Source organism: Giraffa tippelskirchi, chromosome 11 (genome assembly GCF_054371585.1).
Source record: "Giraffa tippelskirchi isolate mGirTip1 chromosome 11, T2T-mGirTip1v1.2.pri, whole genome shotgun sequence".
Lineage (NCBI taxonomy): Eukaryota > Metazoa > Chordata > Mammalia > Artiodactyla > Giraffidae > Giraffa > Giraffa tippelskirchi.
The window spans coordinates 104,221,273-104,242,272 of NC_137285.1; the positions used below are offsets into that span (position 1 = coordinate 104,221,273).

At 40.6% G+C, this 21,000-nt stretch overlaps 1 protein-coding gene and 1 long non-coding RNA gene across 14 annotated transcripts in view; one reads left to right on the top strand and one right to left on the bottom strand.

Moving 5' to 3' along the window:
* DDX6 (DEAD-box helicase 6) overlaps positions 1-13,719 on the bottom strand; it is a 26,574-nt gene extending 12,855 nt beyond the window's left edge. For 5 of the 13 annotated variants that reach the window (XM_081541169.1, XM_081541163.1, XM_081541166.1 and 2 more), the window contains exons 1-4: positions 13,439-13,541; positions 10,214-10,681; positions 7,564-7,627; positions 6,567-6,671 (exon numbers count right to left, since the gene is read on the bottom strand). In XM_081541169.1, the coding sequence (XP_081397295.1) occupies positions 6,567-6,671; positions 7,564-7,627; positions 10,214-10,413 (369 nt within the window). In that variant the 5' untranslated portion in view covers positions 10,414-10,681; positions 13,439-13,541. Of the gene's footprint in view, positions 1-6,566; positions 6,672-7,563; positions 7,628-10,213; positions 10,682-12,145; positions 12,275-13,406; positions 13,542-13,682 lie in introns of those variants that run through there. The other 8 variants (XM_081541164.1, XM_081541168.1, XM_081541161.1 and 5 more) reach the window with 3 other exon arrangements.
* LOC145526162 (uncharacterized) lies at positions 13,615-15,291 on the top strand. The gene is made up of 2 exons (XR_014068726.1): positions 13,615-14,100; positions 14,776-15,291. It is a non-coding gene; the product is annotated as an uncharacterized LOC145526162 (long non-coding RNA).
* The last annotated feature ends 5,709 nt before the right edge of the window (positions 15,292-21,000 follow it).

The window sequence follows — 21,000 nt, forward strand, 5'->3', positions numbered from 1 at the left end:
AAATGGTTCAGTGACAACACTCTGTTATCTTACTCCGACAGCCAGCATTAAACAGTGTGCTTATTAGTAGGGTGAAGCAGGTTAAAGAAGAAAACCTTGGTTTGACCCTCTGGTCTTAAATCCTTCCTTGCTTGCGCACACATGTGTAGTTGTAGTTCCTTAATCATGTCTGACTCTTCGTGACACTGTGGACTGTAGCCCGCCAGGCTCCTCTGTCCACAGGATTTTTCAGGCAAGAATACTGGAGTGGGGTGCCATTTCCTCCTTCAGGGTACCCTGACCCAGGGATCCATGTCTCCTACAGTTCCTGCTTTGCAGGGAGATTCTTTATCCCCTGAGCCATAACTCTGAGTCAACTCTTCAGTTGTGCCAAAGGCCAATTACCACATGGGTTCATTCTCTGCTATGGTTTTTAAACAGGTTACCAGTATACCACTCAGTTCGACAGCAGAAAAAGACTTTAGTCTCTCAGTGACTTCCTGAGTCAGGTCCTTTAAAAGGATAAGATATCTCAATGAAGTGAGACAGGATTGAATTAGATTGGGGGTATCCTAATTCCTTTTGGGGGTTTACATTGTGACTTAGAATAAGGGCCACCGACTTCTATTTCTCTGCTCTTTGACAGGACTTATGTTCTACAGAAACTGTTTAAGGATAGGGCTTTAACAAAGCTAGCTAGTTAGTCTGTAAGTTAAGATGCACTGTACTTTGTCTCATATGGTGGCTATTATGATTAACAGTCAGAGAATCCAGTATATTCACACTGCCTCTTACCACTGTTTGCTAGGAAGATTAAACAATATGAAATGAGAAAATTCAAGTCAGGTTCAGACAGCTTTGAAACTCAAGAGAAGTCATGGGGAACTGCCAGGGAGAAGAGAAAGGAGGAAGGAAGCTTAAAAAAATTTTCAAAACTTACTGTGATGGGTACTACACTTAGATACTTAATGTTAATTATATCCTTTCAAGTTAAGGTTACTTTTTGTCTTACAAAGGGCAAAATGGATCCTCAAGATTGTTTTGCACAAAGTGATTAAGCAAGAAATGCTAGAATCAGGATTTGAACTTAGGTCTGCAAATAAGAGAAACTGGAACCTACACTACTAAGTAGAATATACAGCCATTTTGGAACATAGTCTGGCAGTTCCTCAAAAAGATAAAAAATTACCATATGAACCAGCAATTCTACTCCTAGGTATATACCCAAGAGAAATGAAAATACCTCCACAAAATATTCTATATACATCAGTGTTCAAAAAGCATTATTCATAATAGCTAACAGTGGAAACAAACCTACCAATTGAAGAATGGATAAACCAAATATGGTATAGCTATACAGTGGAATATTATTCAGCAATAGAAAGGAATAAAGTACTGACACATGCTACAATATGGATGAATCCTAAAAATATGCTAAGTCAAAAAGTCACAGCTAAGTCACAAAGAGCATCTATTTTATGATCTCATTTACATGAAATTGTCTAGAATAGGTCAATCCATACAGACAGAAAGTAGATTAGTGGTTGCTTAGAGCTAAGGGAAGAAGGGTAACTACTAAATAAGTTTCTTTTTGGTGAAAATGTTCTAAAACTGATTAAAGTAATTGGCTGCACAACTGTGATTAAAAAAAAAAACCCACTGAATTGCATTACTTAAAATGTGTAAACTGTATCTCTGTGACCTATACCCTAAGGCAAAAAATAAGCAAACAAAACACCACCAGAACACAAAAACCAAACACCCAAAATAAAAACTATCCCACGAACTTAAAGGTATGTCTGATTCTGCCACTTTAGCTCTCCAAAGTCCATGTTCCAGTTCCACTGTAAGGTCTAGGAACTGAGCCAATATGTATTTATTGTGTTTTAATAACCCTAGTATCCACTTCCCTTTCTTTGCTGTTGTTCAGCCACCCAGTCCTGTTCGACTCTCTGTGACCCCACTGACTGCAGCACACCAAGCCTCCCTATCCCTCACCATCTCCCTAAGCTTGCCAGAGCTCATGTCCATTGCATTGGTGATGCCATCTGGCCATCTCATCCTCTTGACACCCCCTTCTCTTTCTGCCCTCAATCTTTCCCAGCATCAGGGACTTTTCCAATGAGTTGGCTGTTCACATCAAATGACCAAAATACTGCAGCTTCAGCTTCAGCATTCAGGGCTTCTCTGGTGGCTCAGATAGTAAAGACTCTCCCTGCAGTGCCGGAAACCAGGGTTCGACCTCTGGGTTGGAAAGATCCCCTGGAAAAGGGAATGGCTACCCATTCCAGTGTTCTTGCCTGGAGAATTCCATGGACAGAGGAACCTGGCAGGCTACAGTCCATAGGGTCTCAAATGACTGAAAGACGAACACTTTCCCTTTCTTAGTAGCACCCTAAACTTTTTTCTGAGGAATTACATTCTCTCCAGTCCCGGATGGATAGTCTAGCCAACTTCCGCAGCTAAATGGAAGACACCAACTGCTTTTTAATTCCTACGGTCAGTTGAACTTAAATCTTAATTTCAGGGGGAACAAAATGGATACTGCGGAGGTAGTTATGATTAAGGTATCTACTGCTCCCTAGGAAAAAAAGGAGATGGAAGATAGTTATCTCCAGCCTAAGGAACACACTCCAGTTTTACCATAGTATCCAATGAAGACATGCAAGCCTTTTTGAGAATTTAGGAAAACAATTCTTATAGCCATAATAAATATGTGTTAGTAGGAGGAATGAATTACAAAAAAATTAAGAATGTTCTAATTCTTAACTATAAATTTGATAAATGACTAATTAGACTTGGTTAACGAAATAATTCCTCAAAATAACTTGAGATTCCCAACTTGATACGAAATTTGATTGCCAACAGAAGTTAACTTCCATTTTTCTCTCAATAATTAACTACCTGCTATTCCATCACCTTATCTATAAAGTCCTCAAAAGTTGTGCCTAAAGTCTGGAAACAGCAAGAGCTGTCCTCTTTCAATCATCTCCAAGTTAATATAAGGTTTTTCAATGTTAAGCAGAAAAAGCAGTAGACTCTTAGGTACTCCAAAAAAGCCTCTGTTACTGTAGAGCTATCCCTTTAGAATGGCATGCTTATGTTACTGCGCATAGCATTCACACCTAGAACTAGGATCACAGACGGCTGTACCAAAGAAAGACGTGTGGAACCAATCTGTAGTGTATCTAGTTCCAGTTTGTCAGTGTAAAATTATGTCCTTTCAAAAGAAGATTTTAAGTGTCTAATTTTCCAATAATCTGATACCATAGCCAAAGTGCAACCAAGTTTCATCTCTTAAAAAAGATTCAAAAGGAGGTGACACCCATCAAGAGACTTTTACACTTGGAGGGGAAAAAAATGCCTGCCTAACACTGTAAAACTAAGTACTATAAAAGACAACAGACAATTTTAGGGGGGAAGAAAGAAAACAAGAAAGGAAGAAAATAAGACAAGAAAGACAAGAAAATAAGTAAGGAGAAAAGGTAGATAAAAATAGTAGAAAAATGACAGTCACAAGGCTGGATTTCACTAGAGAACCTCTAAATTTATTTTTGAAGTCCTAATATTTATGGTTTGTTACACCTAGTCTAAGAAACATGTTATCTTATATTTTCCATGGATTCTCAAAGCAATTCTACAGGAAAAGTCAATGTGAACGGCAATCTCTGGTATATATAATACCTTACATTCATACTGTGCTTGCTATTTCAAAATACACTTTGAAGCACTGCAAATTCATTTCTATCATTGCAATCAAGTGAGTCAAATATTTTTGTTTCCCATTGCATACAAAAATAATGTTTACACTATACTCTAGTCCATTCAGTGTGTAGTAGCATTGTGTAAAAAAACAACATACATACCTTAATTTAAAAATACTTAAAAAATACTAACCATTATCTGACAACACAGGGTTGCCACAAACCTTCAATTTGTTTAAAAAACAAACAAAAAGACAAATGAAGTATCTGCAAAATGCAATAAAGCAAAGCACAGTAAAACGCAGTATGTCTGTACATTAGATCCTCACAAAAAAAACCCTGTGAGGGAGATCATTTCTACTTTACAGAAAAACCTATATGGTAGACTGGCTAAGTGGCTGGAGAGTTACTTGCCTATATGCTATACCAAACTGAGGATGCAAATAACAAAGTGAATTTAAAATTTTAATACAAAGGTGTGAAACATGAGACATTAAGGGTCCATCAAGAATTAAGTCTGCTAAATGAACCATCTTTTTTGATAAAACTACTACATAAAATAAAAACCCATAACATTTATTGAGCATTTATCACTTACTAGCCACTGTACTAAGGATACTAACATGAGTTACCTCACTTAATCTTTACGACAACCCTATGGTATACACTGCTGGATCAACTTTATAGGCCAGAAAGTTGAGGCTTAGAGACATCTCAAATAATCAACTTGGAAAGGAGCAGAGCTGGATTCAACCTGGGCAATCGGAACGCAAAGCTAGTACTCTCAAACAGATTCTCTAGACCAAGTTCACCTACAGACATCTGTTAATCATAATTTCATCAAAAGAATACAACTGAGGGCCTATTTCCTGTCACACACCTTGCTAAGTATAGAGTTACAAAGTGGAATGATTCAGTAGAAAAGCACCCATAAAACTTTTCATTTCTATAGATAAAACAGATTAACATGAACTACATTATAAAAATGTAAATTCCTAAATATTTTCAGTCTCTGCACTCAGACTGCCTGATGAGGTATAACTTTATCTTCATACTTTCTCCAACTACAACAAAATTCTTCCAGCTTGTCCACAAAGGCACTCTCATTCCTAGGCAATCACTATTCTAGTTCTCCACTTGGAACATGGATCATTTCTTCCAGGTTGTTCCATTTTCTCCTAATATCTACATATATGTGCCCATTATATTACACTGAAATTACCTGTATAATTAGCAGTCCTTTCCATCAGACTCTGAGTGCAGGAACCCTATTTATCTTGTTCATCATAACATCCTCAGGATCTAACACTTTCTAGGTCACTTGATCCGTACTTGTTCAATGAAAAAGTGCTCAATGATGTCACAGAGTTTGTCCTGAGTACAGCTTGGATTTGACAGCTTCAACTTATGTGAAGTCAAAAGACACATCAAATTTGTATATAGGTCTACATGCGTGTGTGTATATATACACATCTTTCCTTGCTCTTTCTACTGAAAGAGTGCACCCAGTGTTTAGATCTTGGTCTCTAATACTATTCCCAACTAACTGGAATCTGAGTTCTTTGGAGAAACAGCTGATTCTGAGGCTGGGGAAGCGTAGCTGTACAGATAAGCTTCGCATCATGATATACCACCAAAAAGGACGTGCGCAAGAAAAATGAAGGAGGAGGGAAAGGTAAAAAGACAGAGCACAGAGTTCACTGACACTACTCTGTATGATACTATAATGGTGGATACATGTCATTATACATTTATTCAAACCCACAGAATGCACAATATCAAGAATGAACCCTATTGTAAACTATGGACTTTGGGTGACAATACATCAACATAGGTTGATCAGTTTTAACAAAAACGGCTCTTGTGGGGAATGCTGATAATCAGGGAACCTATGCATGAGTGCTGGCAGAGATTTATGAAAAATCTCTTATGCTCAATTGCTATAAACTTAAAACAGTTTATCAGAGGAAAAAAATGAAAGAGGCACATTACAAAAACAAAGGAAGTGGCTTGAAGGAGCTCACACTGGCCAAATATGGGACAATTCAAGCACAAAAATACCATTTAATAAAAAAGGCATTTATAAGTCTACACTGATAATATACAGATATATCAAGAAGGAATTAGGGGGAAATTTTGATGAATAGTACATAGGCATTGCCTTAAATGCTCCCCATAGACTGTTTGTTAGTTTCAAGGGGAGGGGTCAGAGCAGGAATTATGTAGTATAAAAATCAAGATACCATTTTGAAAGGGTAATCAAAATTAAAATCACCCTTGGAATAAATGAACACTGTAACTCCAAAAGTGACTTCTGCAGTATTCTGGCTAAGAATGCATAACTTGAATCAAATCACATGGAAACAGGAGACAAACTCAAAATGAAAAACATTCTACTGGAATAAAAAAAGGAAGGGAGTTCTATTTTTAAAATGTCAATGTCATAAAAGACAAAAAAAAAAGAGTAGGGAAAAACTTACTACTAAAAGAGATATAACAATTACATGCAATATCTGATCCTAGGATGGGTCCTGTACAGAAGAAAAAAAAATGCTTTAAGACAAAATTTGGGGCCCAATTAAAAATCAGACTACAAATGACAGATGAGTTAGAAATACTACGTTAAACTGACTGAACATAACTATACTATGCTTATTCAACAGAATATCCCTATTCTTAGGAAACACACAGTGAAATATTTAGAGACGAAGTGCCATGATTTTGTAACTTATCCTTATTTTAAGGTTCAGAAAGTGTCCGTTCATGTACAAGCATACATACAGTGCATACACACTGGCAAGCAATACTGGTTCACTAAACCATCAAAAAGTATGCAACACTTAACTCATAACATTACATAGGAGGTAAAAAGGGGAAACATACCTGAATAGGAGATGGCTTTTCCCAGCCCATTTCAAAAATTCCCATCAGCAACTCCCGTTTCAAACAGTAATCTTCAAACTCATTTCCTTTTGTGGAGGTCACATCCTGGTCAAATAAAAACAAACAAACAACATCGAAAGAATGAAGTACAACTGTGTTCCTTTAGTAATTACCATGTTTAAGAAAGTATCTGAGAGACTAATTCTTTACCCCATTTAAAGTATAAATATATGCAGATTAGTTCTCTGTCCTAATCTACAGTTCAACTATTTCCGAAAAATAGCCATTCTGACACAAATAAGCCATTTAAAAACTATATTTTGGGGAAAGACTAGCCACCCTGTGGTCATTTTCTTCTAAGGAGTGATGGAATACTGTTATTTCTATGTAAGTATCATGCTGTGAACTGCAAACCACAAGATGTAAAGTCAAAACCTAGTTCTACCATGCACTGCCTACAAACATCCTAGTCTAAACCAGGGTTTTTCAAGCCCAGCACCACTGACATTTGGGCCAGAAAATTCTTTGCTCTAAGGGGGCTGTCCTGTAGCATACCCTCGGCTGTGGTAATTTATTGCTAAACGCTTCTGAGGGGACAAAAAATCACCCCTGGTTGACACTGCTGGGCTAAGAGAACTAACCTCTCAGCTTCAGTTTTTCCATCTACAAAATGTGGATAAAACCTAACCTGAATCTTACTGTGCTTCTAGAAACAAAAGAGAATTTTGAGAAAATGCCATGAAAACTCTTAAGTGTTCCACAAGTGAGATAAGATACACATATGAATAAATACAATATTTAATATGGATACACATTATTACCAATTTCTCCAAATAGTGGAAATTCTTGGCAATTCATCATATATAAGCTATACAATTTGAACCACTTACACTTACTTAAGAGTAAACATACAGTGCCTACTGTCATCATCAAGTAACTACTTCACTTTTAAGAGTTTCCACATCATTTTTCCACTTGAATGTTACAACCAACTTACCGAAGTTTTGATTCTTAGATCCTTTGGAGGGAGTTTTAAAGTCTTTTTCCAGTCATCACCAGGTCTAGAGAGAATACAGTAAAACTGAAGTATCAGAGTTCACACCATTACTATTCTAAAATACAAAGGTAATTCACCTTGATAATAATTTCTAAAAAGCACACTAAATATATTGCCATTTACTTAAGAATACAGGTAACAACAAAGATAAACAACTCCAGAAAAAATACTCTTTCTTACAAACCACAACAATCTAGCGAGAACTTAAAAAATCAAGAATAGAAGGAGAAAAGATATCCATCCTCTTTATGAGAAGCATGTTGTATACAGTTCAACTGTTTTCAAAACTGGTAACCCATGTGTTTTGTCTGACCTAAATAGTACTACTTCATTTAAAGTTGCCAACATCAAAAAACTAGGAAATTTTGTATAAAGTTGATTCTGGATTTTCTTGGGGTGGGGGGAGCTTTAACAGCAACACTGGTTCCAAATTTCCGCATAGCAACAGTTTGATAGACATTAGTAACTAGAGTTTAAAATCAAGCACCTGATGCCTTTAAATAGGTCAAGTCCCCTCGCATCTGGCAGTCCCCTATAGGCATCTGATTTTGTAGCTCCTGGTGACTAGTTCAAACCAAAGAGTTTATAAAGTTTCAGACTTCAGTTCAAGTCTTGACTCTTCTACATATCAGTTCTGTGACCCCGCAACAGTTAACTTTTCCAAATCTCCATTCTCTCATATATAAAATGAGATAAAAATTATATAAAATAGCTTCTATAAAGGACTCAGCACAGTGCTTGGAAAAAAATAGCTGTTAATAAAAAACATCTCTCAATCTTTTTTTAATGGGGATGCTTGAAACCATGAAAGAAAATAACAAAGAAAACATAAAAAATTTTCTTTTTGGTCATGTAAAAACTTCAAGTAATATAATATCCAAAGCATCTAACAGAAAAAAAGACTCAATAAAGCAGACAATGCTTTCAATTGTCTTTAAAGTTTTCACTGATTTAATGATAACAACTCATAATTAGAGCCCCCCCAGACATCTCGAGTATTCACTCAGGAAGATAAGGATGTCTTTTACTTAAAGCTTCATCCCACATAATCCAAGATACTCTATCACAAGAAACTATTTGCCACCAAATCCAACAGTTCTAAAGCCTTTCACCTCAGTCTATAATACCACACCAAAGTTTCTGAGTATTGTCAGTTAAACATCCTAGTAGGTCAGCTTGTCACATTGTCAAATTCACAAAACAGTGGATAAAAATGCAGACAATACAACGCAAAATCTGCCCACAAAAAAACTTATCTTAGAGAGTTAAAAAAAAATTTTTTAATGAGAGATTAACTAACAGAGATAGGTATTAACTATCTCTGAGACATGGGATCTAGGAGTCTTCACAGAAGAGATGGTATTTCAACTGAAATTTAAAGAGTCACAGAATTGGGAAAAAAACCATTTATCTAGGAAAAGCAAAAAAAAAAAAAAAAAGGCAAAATCCACTGCAGTCTCAAATCCGAGTTTAAGTAGAAAATGCTCTCAAAATGGAATAATGCAGCTTTATGTTTCAAATTAAAAGTAGACTAAATGTTGCTCGTCTATTCATATTTTGTCAAGACAAACTGCAATTTAGAAAACATTTTTTATTTCTATACTAATTAAAGTATTCACCTCAAAAATAATAATATGCATTAATTGCCAATTCTCCCAGTGACCAAATGAATTTTGTTGGAAATTTGGGCTATTTTTCTTTAGTAAATGCTTCTTTAAGCATGGAAAAGCCTTAGATTATAATAAAACACATACTTTTTGAGTTTCATCATATTTCTAGAGGTTAAATCAACTTACACAGCTAGATTCTTAACAAAGACAAATATCAAATCGGTCAAGATTCTTAATTGTCAATTTTCTATTAAACTGATTCTCTGGAATCATAGTTACCATTCACATACTTTAAAGTGTACACTTAAAGATGACAGCCTACACGCTTTCAAATTTAAAAGAAAAAATATTCTGTAGTAAAATGAGGCTCTTAGTTTTTAAAAGTCTTCAAAGAGGTTTGGGACTATTCAGAGATGTGTTTCCAAAGAGTTCAAAATCCTGAGTTCCCTATGATATAAACTGCTTGTTATTTTGTGTATGTGTAAAAGGAGAAAGCATATTTTAAAAATAAATAAAATAGGACAGAAAAGCAAAGTGTCATAGACTAAAAAAAAAAGTTGCAGATAAATTTTCTGAGTACTTTTGAAGTTCAGAAAGCTGGACAAGTCTTTAAGATTGGCTTTAACTGTCATTCAAACTAGGATAAAGTCAAGTTATAACACTAGGGAGAAAGCCATACTGGCAAAAACAAGACAAATCTGAGCTCATTATAAAAGCCAGAAATGTTTCAAAAAATACTCTTATGCAAAAGTAACACATATTATCTGTGCCTATGTTTGTTACTTAACAAACCTGAATTAATTATGACAGAGATACATTCTTCTACTGCAAATACCTATTGACCATAAACAGTCATCTGTCCTCTATTCACAATCAAAATGGTTAAACTAAAATGGTATACATAAAGTAGTCAACAACAAAGTACCAAAATATACCTCCTTGGTCCCCCAAGTATGTTTATTATTTATTCTAACACTTACTTAATAGTGGTGGTCATACTCTGTGCTTGCTGCTGAGTGCCATTATTGATTGTGTTGGTGTTTTTCAGCTGGTTCATCTGTTGCTGAGTCTGTGTGCCCCCTCCTCCGGGGCCACCACTGGGCTTCACAGGGCCCCTCAGCTGACCATTTTGACTGGACAGACCCATTATAACAGGGTTCTCTGTTCTGGCCGTGCTCATGCTGTATTAATTTTAAAGATGTCTCTTTCAAACTTCAAAACTTTTGAAAGTCAGTAGAGAAACTGTAATAACAGTTTTATAGGCTCTCCAAAACGAAGAGATAAATATAAGTCTTGCTCAATATATGAGTCCTTTATTGCAATGCAGGCAAGCACCTGTAAGTCTCTGTATGGTAAGCAGCAGTAACTTGCTCTCATGCACGAATCAACTCTATTTTTTAAAAAGCCCTCTAACAAGGTTGAGTTATGTATCTGAATCTCACTTCAATCTGAAACAAAGAAAAAAAGTTAAATCAGCAAACACAGTAAATTCTGAAAAAAACAAAACAAAACAAAAAACCTTTGTTGTTTCCACTTGAAGAACTCCTTTAGAAGCACTCTCTTCTTTTAAAGAATTAAGAATACAGCTGCATGTAGATCAAATCACTACCCAGGATAGGAAAGGGGGGGGGGAAATGAACTGCTTCAAAAACCAAACCTGCACTGAGACGGATCTCATTTTAAATTGTCAGTTCAAAGCAACCCAGAAAATATCAGGTATAACAATACTGTGATTAAATTAGCATTAGCTGTCAGAAGATAATCTCTTCCCTTCAGTTTCCTCCTGGATGAATTCTCTAAAGTTCCTGCCACCTCTAAAGTCAATGATTCATTACATTCAATTGCATTACAACTCAATGAAGAATGGCACAACTTAATTAATGTAAATCTACAAAGGAACAAGGCAAAACCACTCATTCATTTTTTTTTTCTATTTCTGACAACTGAGAATCCTTTAAGAGTTGAGCTTTTGATTTCACTTTGTGCTTTCCGAAAGGCATTATGTATGCCCTTACGAATTTCAACCAAAGTTAAACTTGAAGAAAACTACATTTTCTTTTTTCCCCTAAGTTTTTGCCCTTTAAAACAATAACTAAAGCAGTCAAGGGACATAAATACGTCTACATGTCAAAATCTTCCTTTCAAAAAACAGCGAAGAAAACCTTTAGCTACCTTAAGTCTGACTACTACAGAACTGTTAAACTGTTACATTTTAAAATATAACACTTTTCAAAAGTATGTTCCAACTTGAAGTAGCAATTTTTTAACTAAAAAAAAACCACAAAAAGGAAATTATTGTTATTCAGTCACAAAGTCTCACTCAACTCTCTGCAACCCCACGGACCCCAAGGACTGCAGCATGCCAGGCTTCCCTGTCCTTCTCTATCTCCCAGATTTTGCTCAAACTCATGTCCATTGAGTCGGTGATGCTATCCAACCATCTCACCCTCTGTCGCCCCCTTCTCCTCCTGCCCTCAATCTTTCCCAGCATTAGGGTCTTTTCCAATGAGGAAATGACCTGTGCTTTTTAAAAAAAAACAAATCTGCAAAAGAAAAAAGACATTACTAACTTTAATTAAACTTTCTAGGACACCCAGAGTACTAATTATTTTTAAAAATTATTCCCCAAATAAATTTTTTTTTTTTAAAGTAAGACCTTAATGTAACAACTGCGGGTGGGAAGGAATAAAGGCCTACTCTGGTGTGTTAACACCTTTACATTTCTTACCGAAAATACGGTAGCTAATTAATTACTGTTCCTTCTGCCATACACCAAAGCTTCTCAAACAATAAAAATTTTTAATTCTCTTTGATGTCTTTTTTTAAATTGAAAATAAAGCTGCTCAAAAGCAAATCCTGATTATCACATAAACAAAGCTATGTATTTTGAAGTCACCCAGAAACTGACTGACCTCTTAAGCAGGGTAGTTAACAGCCACCTAATTTCAGTTCAAGGTAGGTGGTTTCCTGTATTGACAGGTTTATATTATGATCAGCGATATCACCTATTTCACACCCGAAGATTACTTATCTGCAAAGCACTAAGAGGATGAAGAGGGCAATTTTAAAAGATTAAATGGTATCATTACTGTCCATCATGCACATAAGACCTCCTATCTCCCTGGAGCCAAAATGTGACTATGTGAGAACTGCTCCCCTCTTAATTAAGCTAAAACCTGCACTGCAGCTTTACGTCTCAGGTAAAGAAATATTCCTCCTACCCCTTCCCAATTTAGATTTCCAAGTTGTATTTCTACATTTTCAAAAATACGAACGAAACAGAGACTAGTTGGGAGGGAACCCTAGCGGAGTTAATTACAGCACTTCCCAGACTGTAGTTAGCGATTGACAGTTTCACACCCAAAACAGTCTCGTCATCTCCAAAAAGACCTTTTGTTTGCAAATGCAGCGCAGTTTCTCTAAGCTCGGTCTGCAAGTTGGAGTGACTGTTCTATTTTGAAGGGGCAAGGGGACTGAGGACGAGAAAGGGGAGTGAGTGATAAAGGAAAGAAGCCAATGATTTTGATTTGCAAGCAAATAATTTTTTGTTCCCCTCCTCTTCATACCCCCCTCCAAAACCCCTACACACTTCAAGTCAGCACCCTGGGCCCATAAACACAAAAAGGTTGAGGCCCTGCAATCGTATCTGCGCAACAAGAGCAGAGAACCAGCTCCACAGCTAGGAAACAATAGGGACTCCCCCAAAAGAGAAACCTTTTAAGTCAGACAGCCCCTTCTTTCCTCCGAGATTCGGGGGCTCCATAATCACCCCGTTATCGACCTGCAAGGCCTTACTCCGTCAAGCAGCCGGTCCTCTTCCAAACCGAGCCCTCCGCTACAGCATGTCCCTGCCGCCCCCTATAGGGCCGCCTCGTACCCTATAACCTCCACCATCTCTCTAAGTCCTTGCCGCCCCCTACGGTCCCACCCTCCCTTGTCACCCACAAAGCTCCTCTAAGGAATTCTCCCGCTCTTCCTCCGGACTCCGCTGGACACAATACTGCTCTATGCAACTCCTCCCGGCGCCCCTACCCCAGAGCTGGCGCCCGCCGCCCGCCTTCCTCCCCAAGGCCCGGCCAGGCCTCAGGCCTCCGCCTCAGAGCGCCCCCCACGCCAGCCTGGGGGCTTCCTGCAGCCCCCGCGACACGGCCGACCGCCACCCCCCCACCTCACCCCACTCCCCGCGACTCAGGCCCGAGTCCTACCACCGAGGCCACTCCCGCTCGGCACCCTCGGTCCTTTATTGTTGACTCGAAGCTCCCAAAATGGCGGCGGCTCCTTCCTCCTCGGAAACCTCCGCCCGCCCCCACCCGGCCCCTCGCTTCGGCCTCCTCCCGCCCCCGCCCCGCCCCGCCCCGCCCCCGCTCCCGCTCCCGCTCCCACTCTGGGGGCCGCTCAGGCCGGCCTGCCTTCGCCCGCCCGCTCGCTTCCCCGGCCGCCCAGCCCTACCTCCGCCGCTGCCGGCTCTCAAGGCGCCGCCGAAGCCGCCGCCCGGGCTGAGCTAACTCGGCTCCCCCGCCCCCTCCCTCGCCGACCGCTCCCCCCCCCCCCCCGTTCTCCGCATGGCGGCCGCCGCGGCTCCTCCTCCGCGCAAGATGGCGAGCGCCCAGCTGCCGCCGCTGCACCCGTCGCGGCTCCTCGGCCTCCGTTGCTTCGCGTCAGGAGAAATCCGGGCCAAGGAGCCTTCCTCAGGAGAAAATGGAGGGCAGTGTTTTTCCACCGACGGGGAGCCTGCGGGGGCTGAAATTGAGGGGAAGTTGAAAGGGAAATATGGGTCCCTTCAAAGAGAAAGGAGGACTGCCTGCCTTTTCCACAGCTAAGGAGAAATGATCCGGGAATGGTGGGTGGGAAGAGTCCCCCCCAAAGTGTAAGTCGAGGGCTTGGGACCCGAGGAGAATCTGCTTATTCCTGATCAAGGACCCGGTAGCGATTCGGGGACGAGAGAGCTGACCTGACATCTCCCGCGGGCCAGGGAGGCTGCTGCAGGTCCAACGGGGCCGCGTCCGAGTCCCTCCGGGGCGCGCCTCCATCCAGGAACTCGCGGAACCAGTAGTCTGGAGGCGCCGGCACGCACCCGGGTGTGGGGACAGGAAAGGGGACCGGCCGGGACGGGTGCAGCAGGGAGAACCCCGGGGAGAGCGCGGGGCGGGGGCCAGGGGGCGCTGTGCGCGGGCGGGCGGGGGTGGAGAAGGCTGTAGGGAGAGTTGGGCGGGGATGGGGTGCTGGGTAGCTGGGGTGCGACCGGGGCAGGAACCCAGAAAGAGAGCCTCGGAGAGGGAAGGGGGAGACTAGAGCAGCGATCTCCGCTTTCTCAGCACTAAAGGGCAATCCTCAAAGAGAGGGAACCAGGGAGGCCGAGCCTCCCCAGAAGGAACGAAACGCTGCTAGAGTCAGTTATGATGGGAATAGGAGTTCTGTACGGAAATGAACTAGAAGACCAAGCGTGATTCTTTCCCCAGCCTGACCCTCATCGGAAAGATATTTATGTATTTGTTCCCATAATTACTTTTCATATTCTAATGTCTCCGTTTATCCTTAACAGAAATAACAGGAATGCAGTCTCTTTCCAGGTAAAACAAAAATCGGAAGCTAGCAAGTTAGCTAGCTTCAAAGGAAAATAAAAACCTGGGTCTCACTCAACTGAGAGACAATGTACCGGGCAATGACCAGACCATAGTTGACAACAGAACTCCGACCCACAATCTCTGCTGCAACCAACACGCGAAGCCAAACCACAACCTCTGCAGTATCAGCTCAGAATGAGCCAGACTCGGTCATTGACTGCCAGCTTCCCTAATTTTTGCCCGTGTTTCCAACTCTGGGCCAATCAGAGAAAGCCAAATATGTTCCCCTAAACCAATCACGTTAGACTCCCCGCTTCTACTTAGCCCGCCTCCAGCTTCCCCGAGTTAACCTCCAATCAGAGCAAACCCTGAAGCCTCCTTCACCCACCCCCACCCGCCCCTTTATTTTTAACTGTCCGCGTGTGAGTCCCCAGCTAAGTGAAGGTGGCTGGCTCACTTACTGTAGCAAGCTTTGAATAAATAACCTGTTCTCATTTGGTGGTCTATTTTATTTCCACACAGCCAAAGAAGAGGTGTTAGAGAAATGTGAAAAGGCTGTTCTTGTGGGTTTTTTTTTTTAAGAGTCCTTTAACAGTATTTCGGTTTTTTGGGTTTTTTTTAATTCTAAATTTGTAGCATGTGGTCGCCCACCCAGCTTTTAAAAAACCCACTCATCTAAAGGAAATAACCAGCATCTTGTGTCCACACCGGAGAGAGAATGGCTAAGTGGTTGTTTAATAAAATGTTGAGGTCTGTGGCCCCACAGTCTTGCCATGTAGCAGGAATGTGAAGTGGAGGAGGACAAGAAGTGAGTAGGAGGGAGAGGAGCCTAGGGATTTAAAACAGGCTTCAGCCTACTCGGATCTCTTTCCCTAGACCTCTCAAAAAATGAGACCAGCCAAAGGAAAGGGGTTTGTATTCACAAATAAATTTCTTACCTTCAAAGGGGGCCTGGCTGAGGTCATGACAAAAACCAAAAGTGAGAAGGCAACCAAGAGTAGAACATGAAATAGCTGCCTGTTCTCACCTAGGAATCCTGCCAGGGCTAACACCTTTAAAGATTCTGCATGATGTTTTTATGAGATCTTCTTCCATCTGAGTTATTTATGTCAGCCCTTTTCAGTTCTCTGAGAAGTATGGATGGTATAGAATTAAATGATGAAACCTTAGATCTTTTCTCGGTTCAGTTTTACTGATTGATGGATCCAATTCAACTAGCTCAATATCTTTTTTCTCCCTAGTTCAAACAGATTAACAAGAATGATAGAAAATATGACACCTCACACACATTATAAAATTTATATTTAAAAATATTACATAAATCCAACCCTTTGGCCTTACTGAGTATAATATATTGGGAGATCTGTGGTAAATATGGTTTACGGAGGGTGTGCTATTCCCAGTGAGGTCACCTAATAAAGTGTTTCCTAAAATGTATTGGTCATTTTTATTTTGTTTTTAGTCACTCTCACTTCCCCATACTTTTTTTCAACTATGAAGCTGTAAGCTGAAGTGTTAGGCCTGGATTGTTGGCTGGCTCCTAGAGAATCTGTCTGTAGGAAAGATATCTTAAAAAAGAAAAAGATTCACAAATAGAATTGAGGTTTTCAGTATCTCCATTTAAAACAACAGGATTTGTGTGTGTGTGTGTGTGTGTGTAAGAATGAGATGCAACTGAAAATTACTACCTGGAATTCAATCATAGTAATGGGCCCTCCCAGTGAATACTGTTTGCCAGCTTCACATCCTATCTCGGCTATTTACTGAAAAATAACTAGACAAAAAATTTCAACTGCAATTTATAATATTTAGAACCTAGAATTCTAAGTAATTTAAACCTGGAATATATGCATCTGTGATACTATCTTAAAAACCCAAATGCCTTCAACAGGCTAAAATGGATTTCATACTTGTGCTTTTTGTAAGATTTTTTTAAGGAAGCATTATGGTTTTTTTAAAACTCAAACTATAAGCAAATGTATTCGTTACCTAGAAGAAAAAAAGTTCACCCACACCATAGCCTCAAGAAAATGACTATATCACACCTGGCTATGCTTTCTAGTACAGCATTTTCCCTCCACGATTTGCATTAAAATGTTCTGATTTTCCAAAAGAAAGTTCAACAAAGTTCTTTTCCAAATTTGCTTGAGCAACATCTAATAATTACTAACCAAGACTAATAAACCAAGGCTAATGAACCCAAAGAACCAAGTACCATTTTCTTTGGACTTTAGAACTGGTAAAATTTGCCTCTTTGATTTATACATCAAAATGAAGTAGCGTTAGCCTACCGGGAGCTTAGCAAAGATAGCCTCAGAGAGGTGCAAGTATTGTGTGCCATGGGTACTTATTCATGTCTGACTCTTTGCAGCCCCATGGACTATAGCCCGCCAGGCTCCTCAGTCCATGGGACTTTCCAGGCAAGAACACTGGAGTGGGTTGCCATTTCCTCCTCCAGGAAATCTTCCCAATCTAGGGACTGAACTGTGTCTCCTGCTTTGCAGGCAGATTCTTTACCACTGAGCCACCAGGTAAGCCCTGGTGCAAGTACTACACTGAAGTGAATGCATATAAAGCAGACACCTTTAATCACTGAGAGAGCACACCAGACACGTTTTGTTGGAATAAATTGTTCCACTTCCAGAGTAAACTCAAGATGAAAAGTAGGAAAGCAGTATTACAAACAAGGAGGAAAGTGAGTGCCTTAAACACATTTCCCCCAAACTACCATGTTTGGTCTGCAGAATTTTATTCCTTTTGACAGATAACATCTCCCCCTTCCCTGGGTACCACAACCAGCTAGCTCAACTCACTTGAGGTGTCTTCTGACCTCCTCAGGTCTCAGGATTATTTATGTTCTGGTCATCACTCAGAGAACTCTAGCTGTAAATTTTGCCTCTTCAGTTTTCTTTACTTACACCAGCAATTTTAACTTTCATTAATTTGAAAATATGTGTGACTGGAAAGATCCTGATATCTGGAAACTGATTCTCTAGGTATAAATTTAATTTGATTTATTCAGTAAGGAAAGAACTGACACTGTCCCTATCTATGATGCCTTGGTGTTCTTGGGTACTTTCTGAGTTAGCTTGGGGCAGTTGCTAACCAGTGATGTTGATGGGGACCCTGGCAATCCCATGGAATTGTTGCTATGTGCATGGTGCCTCCTTTGTACCCAGGACCTTGTAACAACATTTTATTTGTGAATAACCTTCTCTACCGCAGTAGTAACAATCATGACAAAGTGCCTGGGCCTGATTTCCTGCCACTAGTCAGTTTGCAGAGCCTTCTATTGATCCTTGAAAATAGAACTATGATCTTAGGTATGAGTCCTGGGAAGATAGCTTAGAGCTGAGGGCTGGGCAGTCTGTATCCCTGAATACCATGGGTGGGTGAAGTCACATTTGTGGCTTCCAGGACAAGACAGGGAACAAAGGAATAAAAAGTATTTCTGTGCAGAGGTTTCCTCAGTGAACTTCCTAGCTCTTTATCTGCTTGATGAATTTTAAGGTTATTCTTTATCATATCAACCACCTCCTGAATAACCCCTTGCGTTCATGTGTGTGTGCCCAGTCGCTTCTTTGCAACACTATAGGCTGTAGCCCACCAGGCTCCTCTGTCCGTGGGGTTCTCCAGGCAAGAATACAGGAGTGGGTTGCCATGCCCTCTTCCAGGGGGTCTTCCTGACCCAGGGATCGAACCTGCGACTCCTGCATTGCAGGTGGATTCTTTACCACTGAGCTACCAGGGTAGCCTGGTGAATAACCCCTTAATATCTCCCAGTACCTTTTCACCACATGGCGTCTACATTCTCTTGACAGATTAGGCCTGTCAGTGTGCCTCTCCAGTCTGATTTCCCACTCTCCCTCCAATGCTCTGTTGCTCTGGTCTCCTCAGGATCCATTCCCTCACCTTCTATTGTTTCCCTCAGAAACTCTCTCATCTCCTTTCCTCAGGGCCAGTCTCAAGCCCATTCAAATCCAGTAGATTTCCATAGGCTCCTATCTTCCCTCTTTCTACTTCCTGCCCAATCAGAGCTTGGGTTCTAGAGTCAGTCAGATCTGGGTTCAAATTCCGATTCTGCCACTTGTTAACTCCACAAACTTGGGAAACCTTCTTAACATCGGAGCTTCAGTTTCCCCAATTATAAAATGGGGAAAATAGGACTTAGAGCTGTGGTGAGTGCTCAGTCGTGTCTGGCTCTTTGTGACCCCATGGACTGTAGCCTACCAGGCTCCTCAGTCCATGGGATTTCCCAGGCAAGAATAATGGAATGGGTTGCTATTTTCTACTCCAGAGGATCTTCCCAACCCAGGGACTGAAACTGTGTCTCTTGCATCTCCTGCTTTGGCAGGTGATTCTTTACCACTGAGCCAAGTGGGAAATCCTAAGACCTAGAGCTATGTGAGAATAAATGAGAATTTGCATGTTCTATGCTGTGCTTAGCTGTGTCCCACTCTTTGCGACCCCACAGACTGTAGTCCACCAGGCTCCTCTGTCCGTGGGATTTTCCAGGCAAGCATGCTGGAGTGGATTGCCATTTCCTTTTCCGAAGAATTTGTATAAGTTGCTTTATTTTTGTAGTTGGTAGATAGCACTCAAAAACCAATTATGTGGTGTCGCTATTATTGATTTATCAACTTTCATCTGAACCTTGGCTTTTTCTGTCAGATTAGGCAATCTGTGGTGGGCCAATCAATTCTTTTCCCCTAGCCTCTATTCTTCTTCAGCTTAGTGCCTTACCAACCTCAGTAAACAAGAGCCATGCTCTGATTTCATAGCTTCTGCTCAGGGAATGTTGGTGCTAGAGAGAGCCCTGAAACCAAGCTAATCGGCTCAACAACAAATTCTTGCTTCTACAGCTCAGCTGAGCCCTTTCTGAGGTCCTAGAAACTCTCCCTGGTAGTTCGCAATCAGGGCTAATCATTAGTGTCAACACAAGCTCTTTTGAAAACGTGAGTTCCCGGGTCCCACCCAGAAGAATTAAATCAGAACCCTTGGGGCAGGGGGTCCAGTATAATTTTTTGCTTGAAAGTTCCCAGGAAGAGTATAATGTACTGTCAAGGGTGAGAATCACTGTTGGGCAAATTTTCTCCCACAGCAGCATTCCAAATTTTTCCTTCTATTCATAAGCCCACCTTAAAATCAAAGATGTTCCATAGAAGCTTCACTAACTTTCCACCTCCCACAACAGACTTCTGCTGATTCTGTCTTGAAGGATAAAGTATCACATTTCCTATCTCTAGACTCTCTTAACTTTCACATCTTTGTTGTTTTTGCCATTTAGTTGCTCAGTTGCCTCCTACTCTCTTGTGACCCCAGGGACTGTAGCCCACCAGGCTCCTCTGTCCATGGGATTCCCCAGGCAAGAATGCTGGAGTGGGTTGCCATTTCCTTCTCTAGGGAATCTTCCTGATCTAGAGATTGAACCTACCTCTCTTCGTTGTCAGGTGAATTCTTTACCACTAAGCCACCAGGGAAACCCCCCTTCACATCTATCCCTTTTAAAATAAAATATAACATGGTAACTGCCTTCATTTTTTTTTTTTTAAAAAGTATTTGTTTGGCTGCACTGGGTCTTAGTTGCAGAATGTGAACTCTTAGTTGCAGCATGTGGGATCTAGTTCCCTGATCAGGGATCAAACCCAGTCCCCCTGCTTTGGGAGCACAATCTTAAGCACTGGACCATGGCTCTTCCTCTTAACTTGAACCTGAATTCCTGTCCAGGATTTTCTTGATTCTAAACAACAAACAAAAAAACTTTCTCACTTCCATTACCTAAGTGAGAGGAGGGAGGAGCTAGCATTTACCTCAGGACTGACACTATGCTAGGTGACATCATCCAGTTATGAAATCCTACCTGTTCTTGCTCTGGGGTATCACTTCCATCTCTCCTTTTCCATTATTACTGCCACTGTCCCAATCCCGGAGTTTTTTCTCTTGCTTGGATTATTTCAATAGCTACCTGGATTTCTTGCTTTAACATCTTTCCCTTGCTAACCCACCTTATACACTAGCGCCAGGGTAATTTTTCCAGTCATATCACTGTTCTGTTTAAGTCGCTTTAATGATTCTCTATTACCTACAGAATAAAATTTAAATCCCCTCCTTTCTTTTCACACTAAGTAGGGAGCCTCTAGAACCTCCTCACTCTAAACTCTATGAATGTGAGGCCGGTTTTACTGACCTTCAGATTACTGCTA